The 22,704-nt window shown below is 30.7% G+C and overlaps 1 protein-coding gene across 1 annotated transcript in view; it reads right to left on the reverse strand.

Moving 5' to 3' along the window:
* Nucleotides 1-22,704, reverse strand: part of LOC124362826 (serine/threonine-protein phosphatase rdgC-like) — a 137,034-nt gene that overhangs the window by 23,893 nt on the left and 90,437 nt on the right. Inside the window, exons 2-4 of the mRNA XM_046817662.1 lie at nt 8,021-8,386; nt 4,390-4,517; nt 667-769 (exon numbers count right to left, since the gene is read on the reverse strand). Of these exons, the coding sequence (XP_046673618.1) occupies nt 667-769; nt 4,390-4,517; nt 8,021-8,270 (481 nt within the window). The 5' untranslated portion in view covers nt 8,271-8,386. The remainder of the gene's footprint in view (nt 1-666; nt 770-4,389; nt 4,518-8,020; nt 8,387-22,704) is intronic.

Consider the following 22,704-nt stretch of genomic DNA (forward strand, 5'->3'; position numbering starts at 1 on the left):
CTCAGATTCAGTTCACTATCTTTTTTTATTGTGACATAACATGGATCCCAACCATACTTACGCATTCTGTACATAAATGATCTTTTCAACCCAAGTGGCTCTAAAATGAATGAAGAAGGACTATGTGAAATACTAGATCTCTTCAACTTCATTTCTAAGTTAGAAAGACGTGCTTAACTCGTTTACTTAAAATAGTCGACTAACAGAAAAAATCAAAATAAAGCACTCCTAGCTCATCACTTGAAAAGTGGTGCTGGCTCATGCTTTATTAGTTCTTCTCTGGAAACAAATGTTTGTACCATCATAATATGAAATTCACTACAGGTTAGTTTTCTGTAAACGAGCTTGAATGTAATTGACAACTGTCTATTTTTTTATTCAGATTCCATGTCAGATTTAAGGCAAACGAGTTAAGAAATATTTTGTTTGGACTGTACACTGTAGTTTCTCTTCAGTTTCTCAGTCAATTTTCTTTAAGTGTTCGAAAAATAACATTTTTTTCTAAACACACAATCAAAACGACTTTTTATTTTTAGTACATTTTATAGAAATCTAAACTTAAAAAATAACCTGTCTGCTCATGAATTGATATTCGATTTACTTTGTTTAAATTCTATGTAAATAACCCGTATTATAATTTGTCTCGCGAGAGTGGGTAACTGTTACCTGTGGATGAGGACTTGGAGGTAGCGTCGCTGCTGGTTGGTTTCTGGAGATATGCCGAGTTGGTGGGAATGTGAGTTAGAAGTGCGTTGAAGAAATTATACAACTGGAACAAAAAATAAATTTTTCAGATGCATTTTTAAACCTCAGTTTTCTAATGTATCTAAAACAGTAGACTATTATACACATAAAGGTTAGCTAATTTATCTAAATTTTTGAATTTTGTAGATCGGTATCGATGTTAGAGGAATTGATATGAATCTTAGATTAATCAATATGAACTTCTACTACTAATTCTTGTATATCCTGATTACAATTTTACCTGCCGTGTGTTAGTAAAATTTCTTATTGCAATAAGCAAGTCAATTTGTAACGTAATACTATACAAACATATATAGATAATTCATTTATAAAACTGTAAATGAACGAAATGAAATGAAATTAGACATTGCTATCACCTTTTTAAACTAATATTAACTTTGTGGAAAACAATTGGCCACCCGCTTGTCGGCTAAAAACTATTTAATGCAAATTGCCATAGACATTTTATAATAAAACCATAAAATAAACAGTATGAATAACTTAATTCAATAATTAAACTGTGTAAATCAATATGCATCTCCTCGAATCAAAGGATGGTCTATTTGCTGATAAAATTTGTTTCATATCTTAGATGAAATTTAATTAGATTATTTCATAATCTTTTATGCTCTAAAATTATCTTAGTTTAATAAATCATTATACTCAAATCGTAAAAGTAGTTCTTGAATTAGTTAACGGTTAGATCTGTTTTGGCCTCACTAACATATATAAAATGAAATAACAACCACCAAGTTATACCTTACTGATTTTTCTGTTCTGACATGCAAGTTTCTCCTGTACAACAATATTGCATGTAGTATTACTTATAGTTTGATGTGAAAATGTTTCTTAGTAAATAGTATTATACTTTTTACAATTGACCATAAAACAAAGATTAATTGCTACAAATTAATTTAGGTTTATTAAGACATAGAAAAGCCCATTGACTGCATAATGATTTTCGTTTTGGGCGACTATTTCCTTATCCGACTACGCTTCGGTCCTATAGGTAGTCTGTTAAGAGAGATACATTAGTTTAATTTAATGCACATAAGGTTTCTGTATTATGAACAGTATTTATGGTATATACAATATTATAAATGCTTAGTAAAACAAAAACTAATAGTAACTTGTATCGAGGTGTTTTGTTCACACCAGATCACAAATTGTAGCTTAGTTTGATATAGTTTAAACCGAGTGATGATATAATCAGCTACTCCACAATGTCTCGTTCTACTTGTACATTTTCTTTACTCTGAAAAGCATATGTGCCTGCAGAAGTGCTCCGAGTGAATAAGTGCCATATTCAATATGCAATACTCGCCGCTCAGTCCACCATCCGAATTGCCTACGGGATGCCTTGCATACCTGACTTGATTCAAGAACTTGTTACACAAAAGTTATCTTACATGTTTAAGTGATTGAAAGGAGAATTTGAAGATCACAGCTAAACCTAGTTCAACAAATCTGTTCAAATATGTGATAAATTCTAGAGGGGAAATTAACAGAAAATAGCTACCTGGCCCCTTCTATTCGTGTAAAGCCAAATTAGAAGACAAAATAAAACAAGAATAATTATTCCAAAAACTTAAAATCTCAACCTTAACTCGTACCTCCACATTCCATATTGATAATTTAATTATATAAATTGGTTTTTTTTGCATTTTATATGATTGTGGCTAACATAATTTCAGGTTAAATGTCAAAAATCTTCGCTCCTGAAGGACAGGAAAAGTTTTGGTAAAAGTTTGGTAAAAGCACCGAATCGAAACAGAAATCTTGGGACGTAACATATCTTACTAATGTTATAATGACAACATGGCATGAGCTGGATGAAATACTCACATTTTTATCAAATCCCGCCCATTGTTGATTAAAACTGTTTTATTATAACTAGATATGTTTATTTGTATATTTGATAACATTTTAAAGTAACGGTTGCTTTTTTTAATGGCATTCAAGATTATAAGAGTGCTCGGTTTGTAGTAAGACGTATAATACTTAATTATTAACCAACTCCTTACTTTAATATTTTTGGACCGGTATAATAAAATACAATTTATTTCTTTGTCTACGCCTACAGTAATTGTAAGGTGTAGAAAAGACAGTGTAGACGCCTCGTATTGCATATTATAAAAGGTCAGACAGGCGACTGGAGCTTATTGGCTTGGAAATACGTGACTCCAATACGAAGTGTATTGTGATGTTAGTTCCTTAAAGCTGTACAAGGGTAAAAATTACATGCCATTTAAAATATTACACTAGATACCAACTGACTGTAAGGCAGTTATGTTACAACACACAAACAACGATATTCGCGGAACATAATTTATGACTTTTATATATGTATGTAAATGTGCAATTCTCATATTGACAAATTCTTCATAAGTTTTATTATAGTCAATTATTATTATGATATAAGAACTGGATTTTTAGACTTTCCGTACCCGCAATGGATTACTTGTGAAATATAATATTGAATCAAACCATTTATGAGTCTATGTATTTCAACAATTTGTGTTATTGATTAGTATTTAAGGAATAATACGAGAAAGGCATAATATAATAAGTTTAAATTGTTTGAAAATATTATATCGGAGTTATATTATTTAGTCTGGACATTTCTTCTCTGTTGATTGTGAACTCTATATTAACTCTTTTAACTATAAACTCACAAGAGGACTTGATTGTTTTTTACGATATTATGGACAAAAAGTATAGAGTGAGAATATCACGTTACCATCACCATTATACAAATAAGTAACTTCTTCTGAGAAAGATAGCAACTGAAAGTTTAAAAATGTAATATTCACATTAATATTAATGACAAAATAACGTCTTAGCTAACTAAGTTTGACAACTTGATAAGCGGGGAGGGGTAGTTTTAATTTTAAGTTCATTACACAACTTTATAGTTTCATAAGTCTGTTGGGTCACTTTTAATTTAGTCTTGCATTTTCTTCATTTAATTCAGCATCTCTATTTCTAAGAAAGGAATATTTACTCAATATTGAATGACTATAACACATAATAAACTGGAGTTTTCTAAAGATTAAAAATTTTCTATACCTTAATATACGCATAGAGCAATGAGAAAGTATAGTACAGAACTTTGCTACTTAGTAACAGAGGAGGTGAAAGGAGTTCAGCTCCTTTTCACCTTCCGCTTAGTGTTGTATCTAAAGTCTGACGCTGTAACAGACTTAAATCCTTGAATTTTGAGTCCTTTTAAGAGATTTATAAAACATTGGCAACGAAACGAATTAAAACTAACTCCTTGCATCATTTCGACATCAGAGACCATTCTAACTACAAAAAGAGGGCTTTCTACTAACTATTTAACTAAATTACACTTAAAACTTGTAGTCTAGGTGCCTATGAAGTTTAAACGGAGCAAAAGGTTTATTTTGTGCTTCTTCGAAGCCGACTCGTTTTTTATTTCTTCAAACGGACCTCTTCACACAAGAGTGACAGTGTTAAATTTTAGATACACCACTAAGCGGAAGGTAAAAATGAGCTGAACTCTACATTAGTATTGAATCAACACTTCCCACTATACCTAGGTTATGTAACGGATATTTACTCTCCTCGGATATTTACACACTGCACATGCAACGGATCAAGCCCTGACTGCACATTACTGACCTTGACCTGGTCTTGTTCGCCCTGGTATTCTATACTCTGGAATATGGTCCAGGTATACCGCCGCCGTACCTCCATCCTAGCCAAGTATCTCCGGTACCACTGCTGTATCAGAATGGCCGCCTTCATCGCTGCAAAGTACACATTCAATGTTACTATTGTTCTAAATTTGTACTATGAAATTACTGACTTTACAGCAATATCGGATAGTTATAACAACACACTGAATAAAAACTTTTAGCAATCTTAAAAAAAGAATATTTTGGACATGCACAGGTCAGGGGGAGCGTAGTCGATACGTAGTCTCCAGATGAATCATAATGATACTGCACCCGCTTTCTTCTTTTTTTCTGAGTTTTCACCAATATTCCAGCACATGCAAGGATTGATTCAAACCTGTTCATCTGAGACCTCCATCCTGACAATACAGTCCGTCAAGAGTTGGCCGATAGTTACCTAGAGCTTACCTTTTTCTATCCATTCAAAAGTATGTATATTTGAAATTTTAAAAATATGGGCACAGAATGATCAATTCATCTTCACGTTCTTCTGCGTTACGCATAACTAATTAATTTCCTTGCTGTTCAGTTAAATCCCTGAGGTTTCTAGCTACAGTTTCTGCCTGACACTGTATGTATCAGCCCTCCATAGTGCGTTCTTGTACATAAAGACGGGTGTGACTATTTTCAGTGGTGGATCTGCTTGAAGAAGGAGTAATCCACAACCATGAGGGTAGATGTTTCGGAAACTAGCTGTAAACGCTCGCTACGCATGTACCAATTTCGTCTGTACCCTCGAAATGTGACTCAAGTGTTTACTTCTGCAGTGTGTTCTTGTCACTCGAGGTCACTCCTATTATCGTTATCCTTAACGAAGTGACAAATATGAATGATGTCAGGTTACCAAATAATGCCCTTTTCTTACCAAATGTCACCCATATTAATTAGATAGACTGTATCCCAAACGCTGTATCTATCGATCTAGAAATCTGTTCCCTTAATTTTGAGAAACTTCATGACTTTTGTTGTACATATCGTCTCAATTTACTCGATTATGGGTAACAGCATTTATCTTTCGTCTGGTGGACAATGTAGATCTCGGTCTTCTCGGTTGGTAGAGTCAGGCATCGGTCGTCAAGTAATAACTGTACCACGTCGATAGCCACGCGATAAAACTAGTGAATAGTTTATCTGCGTATTCACGGAAAAGCTTCCTTCCATATGGAGTTTTTATAGTATATAAATTTCTGCGCACTATTTCACAAAATTGAGTCTTCAGATGCACCTGCAGTGATTTCTTCCCGGAGCAGGCTTTTGCATACTCCTGATGATGAACCATACTCCAGCGTTAGAAACCATTTGATGAATCTAGTATTTAAAATTAATTGCTAGGCTCTACAGTATCAATCGGCATCAATCTATCTATATCTCGATTCTTTGCTTATTTAAAATATTTGTACCGTTTTAAAAAATGTTTCATAGCTAAATTCTTGCTGGGATCCCTTGCATATTCTCAATTACTTTTACAAAATAAATGTTCATTTTTGCACAACTACAGACTATGTAAAATTACAGGTAATTAGTTATTTGTAAATGCATAGTTAATAAATATTAGCAAATATAGCCTACCTTTTACTGAATCACTAGTGAAAGTTCTCTCCATCGCGGCCGGACCAGCAGAACACAGTGACTCAGTTTGCGCATTGTATACGACCCCGGCGTGTTCCAGTAGTAAAAGTCGATTAACCGATAATAACCACACAATACCGTCACGGTGAATTGTGTTCTGTTTGGGTCGTTAAAGCTAATATCGATAACGGTATTAATCATCCAAGCGGTTATTGATAGCACAGTCTACTTCAACGACGTGAGGTTAAACATCTGTTCTAACTATCAGGACAAAGATATATAACACTATTTTTCAGATCAAGACAAATACATTCAAACACAGGAACATGCGCCTCCTGAGCTTAGTTTTCCATCTGTCAGCCGGTATGTGCTTTATAAAAAATTAATATCTTGAAAACTAATAAATTAAATCCTAAAAATTACTATCGATGTTGGATATTCGCTTAGAACCTTAGTAAAGGCCGTGTCTTCCTACAAAACAAACTGCTGTTGTTATTCAGGCATATATTATTCCAGCAAAATAATTATCGCCTCATTATATTTGTGATAAAATTAACTAGAAAATGTTATTCTTTTAATTATTTAGTGAGATTTCTGGATTTTAAGATAGTAAAAGTAAAAAAGTGGCCACCATTTTGAAAGTATTACATATAATACCACAATTTATGTTACTGTAGTAAGCTTTGTAATCGTAAACATTTGACCCAAATTTTGAAGGATTTCATTGATTAGTTTTTAAGATACTATTTGTTATAGTAGCCTACAATTATTGCTAGTCTCTAAAATTTCATATTGCGGGGTGATACTATTACATTTACAAGTGAGGCGAAGTTGAGCGTTGATAATTATATATGACCCCGCGATACAAGTTTCGAGTCTAGTAATCAACGATACTTTTCATCACGATAAACATTATACAAGATATATTATATTAAATTTAACAGTATAATAACTATTCTTCCAAAAGGAAACGTAATACTATTTTATAATAAAATTTGGTGTTAAAATGAGCTGACTGAATATATGACTGTAAAAACACAGAATCGTACTTTTTCTCATAATTTTACAATAAATAAATATATAAATATTCTCTTGACCAAAACGGAATTTAAATTATTTATAAAAAGAAAGAGATGTTTACATAGGGAAAGAATTGTTTATCTAGAGGAAGTAATCTCTTGGGGAGCTGACTTAGCTCCGAGAGATTATTAGTATTCGCTATGAAAGTAGTTCGTGAGGTTTCACGTAAAACAATATTTTCTTCAAGAAACAGATAGTTATGGAATGTTGGAACGCATTTAAAGAGCACCTTCATAGAATATTCTTTATAAAATGTTATCAAAAAACCATGTGTGGTTTTAAACATGGAAACTAAGACAATATTCGACTCATCTTTTAACTGAATTAAAACAAATTAACTGAATTCCTAATATATACGAATATTGATAGTTTACTTTTAATAGCTCTATAAGGGTTAATAAATCAACTATTAATAACCTGTACTATTGGTTTTCTTTGATAAAATCTCTTGACTATTTATAAAACATGCTTTATGTTGTATCTTTTTAACAATGTTTTGTAATGCGTCTTATAGAATATTTATACTTAACATGGGCTAAAACAATATAAACATATAGATAGGCTATCTAAAAATATTTTATAAATATATAAGGTAGAAACACACTACACCAATAGACTTCGCTTAGGTTACATGCAAAACTTTAATAATATTACTCACTTCATTGGGTTTCATTTTTTACTATACAAGAGGTCATTCTTGAAATATCGTGATAGACGGAATAAATTACATTTGTTAAGCCCTCGAGTGATATGGGCCCTCAAGTGATATGGGTTTCGCTTACGCTCAGCTATTTTATATGTATTCTAAAACAAAACAGTTGTTTTTGAATGGACTACACCAGCTATAAGTAATTGCTGTTATAGAATAAATATATAACCTAGATATAAATAACTAAATATATGACATATATAGATAAGGAACATACTTCTCTCAGCCTTCGGCATACTGAACTCGTTGTTCTTCTTGAAGCCACGGAAGAGGTTGCGGGGTGAGAGGGCGGAGAGGAATGCACCCACTCCGTTGTGCTTAACCACATCCTGGCAGTGCTGGTGCTTCTTCATGGTGGAGGGATCTTGGTCGTCAGTGGAGCTCTTGGACGTGGAGTCCGAGGAGTAGCTCAGGTCCGAGGAGTTCTTGTGACACCCGCAGCCGTGAAGACTCCCGCAGTTGAGCATGGTAGAGTCAGGGCATCACGGTGAGTGGGGGGTCATGGTGGAGTTGGGAAGGTTCAGCAGGCAAACCTGTGTACAGTTTGGCGAACACTAGATCTTCTCGGCCATGTCTCCATTATCTGCAACACAATGTTCTTCCATTAGATTACTAAATATCATTAATTTTATCATCTAATCATACACATCAGAAAGAAGGATTAATACAAGGATATAGACGTAAGTTATATTATTATATGCATAGTTAGTACTGTAATACTCACGCTAATTACAATTTAAATGGGTTTTCAATTTACTAGCGTTCAACAGAAAATAATTCTGTTTTAAATTATGTGAAACTATTGAAACATTTGTTTGAAAACAAATTCAGTTTATTGGTTGAGCGTTCCACTCTTCTGCCAGTTGCTGATACATGAAATCCGGTTTCAGTCTGGCTGTATGCCAGGATATTGCCAGATGTGTGGCTAACGCAGAGCATTGGTGAGCATATGCTTATATACTTGATCATGTATCAAGGCATGAGCTTAACTTGCACTAACGGAAGTTCATTTTGGCTGTCAAATGAACATTTATTATAAATATACTATTTATAAATAGTAAAGGTATCAATGTTTTTACTTTTAAATCCGAGGAGATTTACCAATAGTTTTTTTACCGATTTTGGAATTAAACATTTCAATTTGGAGTTTTTACTACATAGCTACTTATATATTCTCGTAACTACTGCTGAAATATATAAAATTATTGTTCTGTGTGAAATTTAAATTCGTAAAAGTACATGTTTATCGTTCATAATCAAAGGGCACTTACGTTCCGGTCAATTGTAGAACATTTAACTTGGTCTATGGCAGTAATGGTAGCATAATTTTACTAACATTGTAAGGCCATGTGGTCCTAATAAAATTTGTAAAATAAAAATATTTTTATCATGTAAGCTTTAAACACATACAGGTAAATGACAGTAGAACTAAAGCAACGTCACTGCGATCCCAGGAGATCTGCGTGATATGCTGCGAGTGGTAATGTATTAGAACCAACTTCACCAGCAGTGCGGCAGGGAATATAAAGGGAACTGCAAGTATACCGTCATCCCCATGAAACACTTTCCCTCCTCTTCTAGTTTTTACAATGTTGAATCGGCAATGACAATGAGCTCATACTACTTCAAAGTAACACATTACAGAAATTACTTATTCATATAGTATGGCTTTATCAATACTTAGGCTGTTTTCAATATCCTGTTTACATGCATTACTTAAACTTTCATTCATCAATCATACTTGATGAATTTAGCTTTTAGTAATAATGTGTTTAAACTAAATATAATATTTAATAATAATTTATTTTTATAAAATAGAGTTCACTATTCTGCTTTCATATAAAATTTAGTCTATAAACTGTATGAGATATAATTAATTTATGATAAACATTTATTTTTCTTGCAAAAGACACACTATTCTCCATACTTTTTGAGGATAAGACAGGAAATTTATTTTTATAACACAATTTCTGATAATACTTGGTAGTAATGATGTATATATTAGTCTTAGAGGACAGTGAAATTCAGAGAAGTATTTGTAGACATTAATATGATAACACTTATCAGCTTAGTTTTATACGTTTATATTCCAAAAAGTGTTAAGAGACTACCTTCAGTATTTTATAGCAAAAAAATAAAACTTTACAATATGGTATACTAAGATGGCGTAAACAATATTCTAAGTTTATGTAAAAACAGGCTGCACTTGTCAAGTTACAACACAATCGTTTATTAACGTAGGAAAGCAGGCAGGTCAGTCGTATTACAAGGTAAGTAATAGTGGTTAAATTAATTATGTAGTTAATACAAGGTATTATATGTACGGAAAGTTGGCATTTATCATTAAGAAATTATTTTTATAATCATATAAGGAAAGTAGGTAAAATTCATGATTAAAAACTACACTTTTAAAACATTGTCAGATTATATACAAAAGATTTTTCTTATATTGTTGGTAAAAATCAATTTAACTTTTTAACTGGATAAACATAGTATATAATAAACGTGCACGATAAACATTTACGCTGAATCTAAATTAAAACTCTGATCCGGCTGTTGGTTTAACATTACCCCTCAGACTGTGTATCAGTGATCAAAGCTTTAGCGATATTACATCCTCAGCTTGTGTATCTGTGGATATGCTTCTTTTGATACCAAATCGTATCTAGCGCTCTTCGAACTGTAGTGTAAGTCGTAATATAACGATACATTTTGCTCAATAAAGCACAAAATGTTGCTTGGTGGTATTATCCATGGATAATAGATAATAGATAGAAGTTGTACGAGACTATTTCAATGTTTCTCTCAATGAGTACAAGGATTATTATTGAAAATGATGTTCATTAAAGAATGCAATTGGAAATATTGAGCTCACGTAAAATTTAAATAGTTTGACTGCAATAACATTGAGCAACATGGCAATTTCTATAACTAAAACATAATATATCATTCTCAAAATAAAATTAATACAAATATCAATTGAATTAAAACCTTTAACAAAATTATCAGATGTTTAGTTTTACGTACTATGTTGTTTTTAATATACAACTGCACTAAAATTTTAGTTTTTTTTTATTTAAATGAACAAAGTTAAGCATTGCTTTCTTTTACATAAACACGTATTTAAAACTGTGCCCCTTAAAGTCCAAACAATTTTGTAAATACTATTATTTGATAAAAACATCGTATTCAGATGTTTTACAACCCTTATTGCTGTAATAAAAATACCTTGAGTTTTATCTATAAGAATAATGTTTAACACTGTTCCCCCATTTCTTTATCGTACAGTCATTGGAGACGTATTATTTTAAAGACACGTTTAATATACAAGCAAACTCTTTGTAATTATTCTTATAAAATTTGTAATTTTTAAATATTCACACAAATACAAAAGCATGACTTTTCTTAATGAGCTAACCAATAAAAATATAAAAAACCAAAAGATTGTGGTCAATATATTAATTTTGTATAAGGTCTAACATTTCAAACAATTAAAATAACACCGTAAATCGTTTAAGGATTATCACGGTTGATATGGCGTTAAAATCAAATCGGCCGCCAAAAAGACGGCTGAACCTTATCTGAATGCCCTGGTTGCACGGAAAATATTAAACAGTAAAATTTTTAACTTTTCCAAGAGAAATGCAAACAACAACCTCAGCAGACATCAAGTTCTGTAGAAATAATTATTTTGCGTTACCAAAAGAAAGGATTTATTCAGAACAACACGGTTCCTAAATACGCATATATTTTGTGACCTTTTTACAAACTTTGTATAACAAACCATCATCTTGTTAACCTAAATTGGTGGGCTGCGCGACCGTGGACGCTCAACTAACCGACTGAGTGAACATCAATATGACAGCTGGCTGCGAACTGACCGCGAATCGGGTCACTGGCTGCGAACTGAACACGCACCGTGTAATTCTATTTCCACCCAACTGGACCACAGTGTACTGGAGTATACAACAACTAACAGTTACTCGTTTGATGATGTTAATAATTTTCGATTTGAAAGAATCAGACAGATTTTAGGAAACATACTTACTTGAAAGCATCCCCTACATTTATCCCTAAAAATAAATATTTCATATAATTACTGCCTATCAACAGGTGTTGTTTTTACTGTCTACCGAATAAGGTAACTGTAATTATCCTCAAAGTTACACACTCCTCAAAAGGTCTCAAAGGACTTTTTATCATCAATTATTTAAACGTCAATTTATATTTAGACAGTGTGGTTGGGACCAGTACTGTCTGGCTGAATAATAAAAGGATTATTGAATGGCCAATATGTTGCATGCTTATATATACATATTTGAGATACAATAATATTCCAGCCACAAACCCATTACGTACACACATTAATAAATAGATTAATTTACATATTATTTTATATTCGCTCATATGCTTAATGATTAAAGTTTATTAATTTCACGGCAATATTTTTTTACATAAAATTCAACAAGTATTACAGTTCTTCTTGTTTTAATATCATATAATTGGTATATTTTTTGTATTGATGGGTTGTGATGACCAAAATATTAAGTGTCTTTTAATAGTCAATCCGCATTTAAATTTATCCATATTAATCGTCATATAAATATAGTAAGCTTACTATAACGGCAAGTATTTTATCATGGTTAAATATCATAGAGCCCTGGTATACTCTAAATTCTTATTTTTTATTTACGATATTAATACATTTTCAGATTTTCTAAAAATAACTTAATTTATTACCAACTTAAGAGGAACAATCTATAAAATAAATCATCGCAGCAATTAAATCTTTGAAGTTTAATTAAATACCTATTAGTTTATTCAAATATGTAAAATTGTGGTCAAATTATCAATAGTAATTTTTATACTTACTGCTGTATTACTGCATAAATAATTCACTCATCACCGAGACTTGTTATTATTATGACTTTATTAAACTTATATCAGCTTTTAAGCTCCATAAAGAGAAATGCAACGTTTACTTTTATTGCTGATGTCTTCAAAGTTAATTTTGAATAATATATGTTATTTCACAATAATATATGTTATTTTACAATAATATATGTTATAAACCTCCTACCTCAGCAACCTCATGATATTCTGAATATTTTAAACTTTAACTGGTATATGGATTCACCTCACCAAGAAGAGTGTTGACTGCTAAAACCAGCTATTAGCAATGTGATTACATAATTCCTTTAAAGATTAAAACAGATTTTGTAAAAGCTAGTAATTAAAACAATACCTTGTAAAAATCTCAAAAACTATAAACAACTTGAAAAGTATTAAAAACGCTAAAAAGTCAAACGATCTCAAAAATTCCCACAAATCAATTATAGGAGTTAATTTAATGATAACTCTTTGACGTCGTCAAAGAATTCAATAACTTATTTGTATTCGTGGATTTTAAATATTTCCTGTGTGCCACATAATGTTACCCGGTTCTGTTAATAAGATTTTTAGAGTGGGTTCAAACCATACAATTTTGGTTTTGGTTAAAAGTCCAGGTTTTGAAAAAACATTACTACATTTCAATAGTATATAATTTAGTTACATGAAATGTTTTAAAAGATATCATGCATTTTGTATTCTGGTAATTAACGAATTAACGATGTCAATATTACACTATTTACGTCCTTCTATAGTATAATTTAAAATTATATATGTTTGATCGTCCATTTAGTTATATTAAAAGATAGGAAAACTATTTAAACACACTAGGTATATTTAACGTTTTATTGGGCTGTAGAGATTCATATACGGCATAAACTCAGATATTTTATCAAATTTAAAAGGAAAATAAATTAATGTTTAATAAAAAGTTCATTCATGTTTAAAATCACTTCAGTTGCTTGAGTAATATTTTATTGTAATTTTGACTCTGGTTATCACAAATTTATTTGTTTAAGAGTATTTTGTAATTCAGAAAAGAAAAGTGACTTGATAAACCTATCATTATATAATAAATGAATATTTGAACGTCTCACGTGTTTAATAAATGCAATTTGTTCAAAGTCCTAATACATGCACTGAATTACATACTATATATGACATTTTGATATGAAATATTGAAATATACTATATATGAAATATTGAAAATTTCTTAATACATTATGTGATTTGAAAAACTTATCTCTAGGTAATCAATCTACAAGGATAATTATAAATTCAGTTTTATAGCCAAAGTTTAAATTACTTCCAAATATTAATGGTCTACTAAAGCAAATCTTCCAGGGAGCTGTGATAAACAAATATTTGATTCTAATTTAACTTGAAACTACACAAAGAAGCGCTTCATGTTTACTCTATCTATTCGCCAATTCAAGTTAAGTATAACCAACAGAAGTAATTATGTATATTACTTAATACTCTGAATATTCACCTAGATTGAACAATATATATACTATATGATATATATATATATATATATATATATATATATATATAATATAATTTCAAGAAACATTGAATCACAAAAAGTACATGCTCCGCCGGGAGTCGAACCCGGATCTCTCATTGACGTGCAGAGAAGCCAAACAATCGTAAATAATAGATTGTCTTATTTTGTTGTTTCTCCTTGAATAGTTAGATGGATCATCGATTTATATGATACGACATTGAATTGACAGGTAAGCTTCTATTACCAAGCGATTCAGAGATCGCATTGAAGTTTTAAAGTACGTGAAGTGGACGAAGAACTTTTGTTTAAACTTCACGATAGTATTTTTTTAAACGGTTCAGTTAATAAGTCGAAAATATACATACAAGGGAAACAGTAACAAACTAATAATTAATAAAGTTCTCAGAGTTACATAGTACAAACATTTAAAATTCAGTAAAGAGTGGTCTGTTACATGTTACAATAAATTTATTTTAATCGTAACATAAATTTTAATGGATGGAATTTTTATTTAGCATTGTTTACATGCAGTCCCCTGAAAAATGTACATTCAGAATTCAATGTTTGCCTAAGACTCTCATGGACTATAATTGAAGACTATCCATATATTACTTATAAACTTTTAAATTTGTTTATATTGTGTATACGTATTTATTATTTAAATTTTTTAAATTAAAACTGAATATTTTCACAAATTTGTGGCATTTTACAATGGTAAAATTATTGCAAGTATACGTTATTTCATTTTTTACAAAACATTATAAAATATTCTAACACATTTAATGAAATATTTCGATGCTGTTTTAAAAACGACAGTTAATGTATAAGACATTAACAGTATACCCATCTCCTATACCTTAATATTTGAACACTTTATTCTCCATCAACGTGCCCTGATCAAATTTAATTAAAGTTATAATAGCAACACTTCATCGGATACTTTTGCGTTTCTTTCATTAAATCTTGCAGTATCCGCATAAGACACAAATCTTTGATTAATCTAAGGCCGGTATTCTTACTCGCGAAATACTGTAGAAAGGTTAAGTGTAAGTAAGCACTATGTAAAAGGGTTAATTTAATTAATTCAATCATAAAAAAGAACTACTGAATTAATAATATATGTAAAAAATATAAAATAATTACACTACAAATTTAATCTTTCATTGGTTGGAAGATAGTGTCCACCGAGCATTGGCTTTTCCACCGTCCCCGAATTACGGCTATTACCTTCACGGTTGTGATAAAAAAAAAAAATAAAAATAAAACTATCCATATTTTACTTTTTTATTGAATATTACAATACAATAACTCGTTTTATATTTTAAAACTAAGCGTTTTTCTTTCAAAATGTTTAGCCAAACCTAAAACAACCTCTAAAAGGACACTCATATTTCGTGCACAAGTCCAAGGTTTGTTTTTGTAAAAGCACTCTTAAAATAATTTCTTTAACGTTTCAATAATTATTTTGGTTTCAATAACTTGAAGCCCTGAAGTACTGAAAGGAAGCACTTGAAGTTCGCGTTCGATGAAGATACGAGTACATCAGTACTATAAAACGTTTTACATAAAACCATAAATATTTTAGAGAAAAAGTTTTCTTCCATTTTATTACTAATAATAAATAAAATATTGAATAAAATTATGAATATTACTTTGTATGTAATCTCAATAAGTTGAGTCCTTCTTTCAATTACTTTGCTGATGAAACATTAATAGTGAAGTCAGTCCCAATGCCACTTTTGTAAATTTAATCAAACATCTCTTTTGACAGCTCCATCGATTACAGAGCACGAACAATTTTGCAGTAAAATACGAGTATAATGATTTTTCTAGAGTCCTACACTAATATTTGTCCACTTTTTGTTAATAGCAAACCAGCGATCAACATAAAAAGTTAGTTGAGAGCTATAATTGGTAGTATATTTGTTTTTGTTTTTCAGTAGTGAAATATACAACAAACAACATAGATAGTAAACACTGTTTCTAATTTTGTTAAATTGCAAGCATGCAAATATACATAGAAAAAATTCAAATAATAAGGCAAATGTACAACAATCTTTTTTAGAAGCCGGTATTAGTTGCATTATGAGAGTATGTTATATGAATGGGCAACATTGTATTAATTTTAATATCATCGTAAACGAAAGTTAAGAAGTCTTCAGAAGAAAAGTTTTAAACCAGGCTTAGTGTCACGAGTATTCTATTTATTGAAGTATTCTTCCTCATATTTTCCCGTTTAGCTTTTTAAAAGATTATCCGTTTTCACTTCGTAATGGCAAGCATTATAGAAGTTACGTTCACAATACCAATTTAAATTTTAAATTTTTATTATGATTTCGTTTTACATCCAACGTTCATAACGTTTTGTTCTACCCTTCATTATAGTTGTTAAGACTATAAAAGGAATCTCTGAAGCGTACATTTATTATATTATAATACTTTTTATGGATATGGAAAGATTTTAGTACACATTTTAGGGATTAACATAGATAAAGAAGAATAAATTTCTATTTTTATGTATTAGGTTAAAAGGGCTTATTCTAAAATATTAATGATCGAGAAACAATACAAATTTACCATTTATGTTTAACTTTGAATAATATAATCATGGTGTATGTAATGGGAAAACTAACATGGAACAAAAATAAAATGGTAAATTTACTCAACGTAACAATAACAGTATAAAGTTTAAATTTGAATCGTGTATTTAAATGTCTACATGTGACTTTGTGCATGAGTCAAAAGTACTAAGAAAGGAAGCTAATGTTAAGGAATATTCATTGTATTTCGGTATTCATCCTCACATTGTCCAGTATAACTCTTTTTAATGATTACCCGTTCTCAGTGTTGTGTTCACAATTGCATTAAAGTCTACGAGTTTACATAATGTTGTTTTTAGTTACTCAACATTACAACTGGAATATTATTAGAGATTTAATTGATCTCCTGTATCTATTTTTTATATAAATTTATAATTTCAGAACTAGGATAAAGAATTGAAACAGTTTACGATATAAATTGCGTAATGGCTGAAGCCTCATAGGAAGCATCTACGTTCTACAAAGCTGAACTTTTTTATGAAGTAAAACAAAATTCTGTTGATAGCCATAAGCTAAAAATAAGTGCGTAACTGAATATAGTTATGAAAAATTGAATAAATTTAGTCTACACTACCCATAGCATATCATTGTAGTGACAGTGAAATAGATAATTATTTGTGGATAACTAGTCTAAGCAAAGATAACTTAGTAAAGAAACAAAATGTCCCAACACATCCGTTAAAGGTGAATGTAAATTTTACACCTGTGAATACGTCTGTTGACTGTTGAACTATCTTGACAGTGCTTAATACATTTGACACACCTAAAGTCTCTCTTTATTGGGTGCAAAGCTTCCATTTTCTTAAGTGCACTTTTGATATAGACTCGTGTCTCCCCACGGGCAAAGTGTCGGTGACGTGTGGCACTTTGACATGTCTTTGTGCCTCCGTCACTTTGTATGTAGCCTTTGCATAGTCAATGTTCAATCTATCAACATTTACTTATACTTCAACTTTATAAAAAGGATTTGTTTTTCAAATCTTGAACATTTCATTAAAAGCTCGTTTAAGGTTCAAAACCTACATAATTATTTTTTTGTAATAATTTAAAATAAATTCAGTATTTAGTTTACTATTACTTAAATATTAGATAGTAAAAACAGTAATGCAGTGGTTTCATTAGTTTGAGTCGAAAGACTCAATGCAAGTCAATTTAAATTGATTATGTATGTATAAACTTCTGTAATAAACTATATTAATTCATCATTCATAAATAGAATATGATATTCATTCCATTCATAATATGAGTTTTTACATATTTAACTATTTTATGTGCTGTAGTTTTAATAAAATGAGGGAATCCAGTAAACCGTTCTTGAAATTTACCAATTAAACTATTATTTTCATTCAAATTTTTTAAGTTTGCTCCACTACATTATGACTATTTTTACTAACATCTCACAATTTTTAAAAACTGTATTTTCCGGACATTTTCCATTTTTTAGTTATACAAAAATCATTAACACTACGTTTCAAGATCTGAAATCTTATCTCTTCCTCCAGTAAAAAATCTATTTTTTATTAACCCGGGTTTATTTTTTATTTTTGTTGTTGGAATATTGTTAGTCATATTATTTATTTTTTATTGTTATAATATGCTCGACTAGATACTCGTATTATTGACTGTTTCATTGTCATTCGTATTATTTATTGATATTTATCGTTACTCCAATTATTTATTAATTAATATATTATGTATTATACAAAACTGTTTATCTTAACTTATTAGTATATGTAAAATGCATGTTTGCTTTTAAGACAAGTACTCAGTTTTCTTAATTTATTATTTAATACTATATATTAAAGTTATGAATGTATTAATTTATTTATTTATAATGTTTGTATTAAGTTAACAATTAAGTGTGGATTTATTGTACCAGCTACTGCCGCTGATAAATAAATAAATAAACATATAAATTCAATCCATTTTATAATAAACAATTCATATCAGAGCGTTGTGACACGCTAAAGTAAGGTATCACAACCGCTATGTTGTGTGTCAACTCCAGTAACTACTCTAAAACTTGCATTTCGTAAAAACAAAACTAAACACAAGACAAATTATTGAAACTGAATACAGAGTACAGGTCAAAATAGGTTTCCACTCGCCGACCAACCACCTGGATTTGTGGGCCTCTTTAAACCTTTTAATTAATAACAAAAAGTAATAAATCTAATTACAAACATTTTTAAGACTATATTATAAACATCTATCAGTACATAATGTAAATATAATTTTTGGACGTTGATTACAACGTTTTTTGTATTAATACGGCATAGTTTTCATAGTTTTAGATGCCTACGGTATCATTAAACATGCATTTCAACCTATAAAAGCTTATATCTACATTAGTTACTAATGAATCTTTTGACGTGACAACGTCTTAAATTAGGTTGCGGCTCGGAGTCACTCATGAAAAAGTGTAACGCCCGGTAACGTTACGATGCCCGTTTCAATGGGTCCGCCGCACGGGATCCGCACGGGATAAAGCAGATAACTGTGGGTCCGCCGCACGGGATAAAGCAGATAACTATGTTTATTCGTGAAAATGTGGAGTGCTTAGATTCGTCATTTACAACAACTACAACAATAAAGGTAAATAATTGTACACTGATATTTCATTATCGTAAACTATGATTGATTGATTAATTGTTAGATTGACACAAAAGTTGAGAAACTGAGTTTATAGGTTATGTCATACTATTGACAAATGTTGATAGTGTTAAGTAAATTATTAGTTTAAATCACTCTGCAATCAATCGTAATTCAGTCGATTGAGAAGAAACAGCGCGTATTGCTAGTCAAAACATTTTAAAATAACAAATTATAACCTCTAACCTGTCATAACAGTGCGACCAAACAAACGAACTAAACCGACCAATCACCACGCGCGGAGTTAGAATTTAACCTTGTTTAGCAAGAATTTCAAATTCCAATTTTAGTAAATGTTTTATTCAACTTTACCATTTACAATAACAAATTTTAATTAATTTCAAATTATGTACAATGTTTTAGTAAACAAAATATATTTCTATAGTTAAAATTTGTGCAATTCTTATTTTCATTCAATTCCTTGTTCCTATTGTGCAATTTAATAATATTCATATCAATAAATATTCTACCGAGAAAAAGACGTTGTCACGTAAAATCTTCGCCCGTAAAACCGACTTTACAGGCAACCATAATTTTTTTAGACCAGGCTTCAAAATGTGTTTAAATAGACTTATTCAATTTTTTTTATTCTTCGATTATTTTAAAATTCTTTTTAGCTTCCACGGTATTAAGCTTTAAAAATTTCCTCCAATGCTATCTTGAGACTTGAAATGATAATATCATAATAATTAATTGTTTTCTTTATTATAGAGTATGAGAACATTAATTTTGCATTTCTTTTTTTATATTTTTACTGGTCTCTGAAATAAAAAATGAAAACACATACAGACAGACGGTAAACAAAAAGAGAGACGATTGGTTGCATTTAGTTTTTAGTTCCTCTTAGTCCGTGGAATAACAATATCCAAACGTTCCTTTACAAAGTTTTACAGTATAGTTAGATTACTTAATTACCTTCTATAATAGAAATATCATTGCAGAAAATGTACAATAATATATTGCAATTCGATTTAGTTATGTATTTCGATTTGTCCAGGAATCATTTGGAAGCTCTTATTGTTCTTATGTTCCACTTTTATTATTCTATAAACTAAACAATAGATATTTTTGTAGTGCTAGTATTTTGAATGGATAGCAAATAGGTGAATTTTACATAAAAAATAAAAAGATCGATGAGAAAGTTGACACCGCTGGTTCACACAATGTTGGGCTAGCCATTCAATCCCATCCATCTCTCTCTCTCTCTCTCTCTCTCTCGAAGCCTGGATGCGAGGCATATCGAAGTTGATAAGAACTACATGAACTGAGAATACATTCTGCACCAAGATTTGTGATAAGGAGATCAAGGCAGATTGATGTTAGCCCATAATGGGAGGGTGCAGTTTCATATTCTCAATATTAAAACCAACAGCTAATTTTGCCTGATTTTTGTTCTACTGTAGATAGCGAAAGATGGGTGAAACTAGTGCAGAGGAGTGTTGGAGGATCTGAAGAAACTTAACGAGACATTTCAATTTTTAGCAGCATTTATTCACGGAGCTGCTTGCAACTTTGCTCGTCTTGGACCTTTTTATCCTACAATTAATAGAGTACCTCTTTGGACAAAGAAAAATCTATCTACCATGTTTAAGGAATTTAGAACCTTTCTATCAAGAGGTATTTCACAGACTGGTAGAAAGACTACAGCACGATTTTAAGTAGGACCTTTAGAGTACTTAATAAATTCATCTATTGAAAATATACTAAGCGTCTTCTCTGAACTTAATGTGTATAAATTATAATAATTTTCACGTTTATACTGTTGTTCGTCTGATGTAGGCGATATACAGGGGGAGATTCGTGTCTTTGACGGTTTACAGCTAGGAGATGAGATGGAAGATTCGAGATGAACCCGTACTTCATCAGTGAGTCCTGGCTAATTGCTCATTGAGTATCTCATCAACTATTATATCCCGAACACAGATCTGCTTCATCCTTAAACGTTAATCAATTTGTCTAGTTACCACCTAAGAGGATTCGTTTGTTCTGTAGAGAAAATCTAATAAAGTTTACTGATTACTGTATTTATACGCTTTTTCATTTATTATAAAAGTAAAGTAGAAGATAACTGAAAGTAATTTTGGCATTTTTTTAATTGCTAAATTGATGTAATAAATCACTACAGGATATTTTAACATTTTAACTATCTAACACAAATGTACAACAGGTAACAGGAGCATAAAAGGTGGAACACTTTTTATTTGCCTGTTTTCCAACACACATTCAAATAATACAGACACTTATAATTAATTACAGAAAGATCTTAGCCTCAAGCAATGAAACATTTAGCAATGACCACATTGTGCCAAGGTGAATACTGTTGCAGCTATTTCAAAAAATAACATTAACTAGAAGAAAACCCAATTCTAAGGATATAAAACATACGTATAGAAATTGAAATATTGACCCAAAACAGTTTTCTACAGAAGTTTTGTAGCTGTTATATAACGAACAAAACGAAACTAGGAGATATCTAGAAGAAAATCTAATTCCAGAGAGATAAAACATAGACAGTGACATATTGGCCTATCTCTGTGACAGATGGCGGTGGTACATGTGCTTTCCTATGTTATAAACACAGTTCTGAGATTCGAAGTTACCTCTGCACTCATTATAAATACCTTTATTCTAAGCCCTTAAATTCAAAGGTTAAAAATTTAACCAGTGATAAGATAAAAAAGATACGAAAATATCTCTAGAATAATGTGGAAAAATAAGATAGACAAAGAATGTTAATCACTCCTGTTTGATTAACAATTTCTTTCTTAATAAATTCCTTTATCGATTTCAGGAAAGACAGCTTGTTTTCTTCTAAATGGCTTCGTGGCTTTTACCTCACTTACTGTAACGATGGGTTCAATATACACATGTATTCATTAGGATTAAACATTTCTTTTCTGGGCAGTTTGCCAAATATACCCGTAAATATGTTGTGTGTTGAATGACTACTTAATGCTGTACAACAATTTCTTAAATGGGCTAGTATTCCATAATTTATAATTAAATACAATCCATTAGTACATTTTTGTGTCGTTACGCTTTTCATAAAGGCATATTTATCCACTGAAACACAATCAATTTCATGTTATTATCAATAGGGTTTATATCGTATTAGCTATTACCACTAATCTGTGTTGTAATGGAGTATTTATAGACTATTATATATGGATTTTGCCGATTATCATAGTGATATTCCTCATTATGGAACTACTTTTTTTAACACATTTTACACTTGTATGATAGTAACAA

The sequence above is a fragment of the Homalodisca vitripennis genome, chromosome 5 (genome assembly GCF_021130785.1).
Source record: "Homalodisca vitripennis isolate AUS2020 chromosome 5, UT_GWSS_2.1, whole genome shotgun sequence".
In the NCBI taxonomy this organism is placed as follows: Eukaryota; Metazoa; Arthropoda; class Insecta; order Hemiptera; family Cicadellidae; genus Homalodisca; species Homalodisca vitripennis.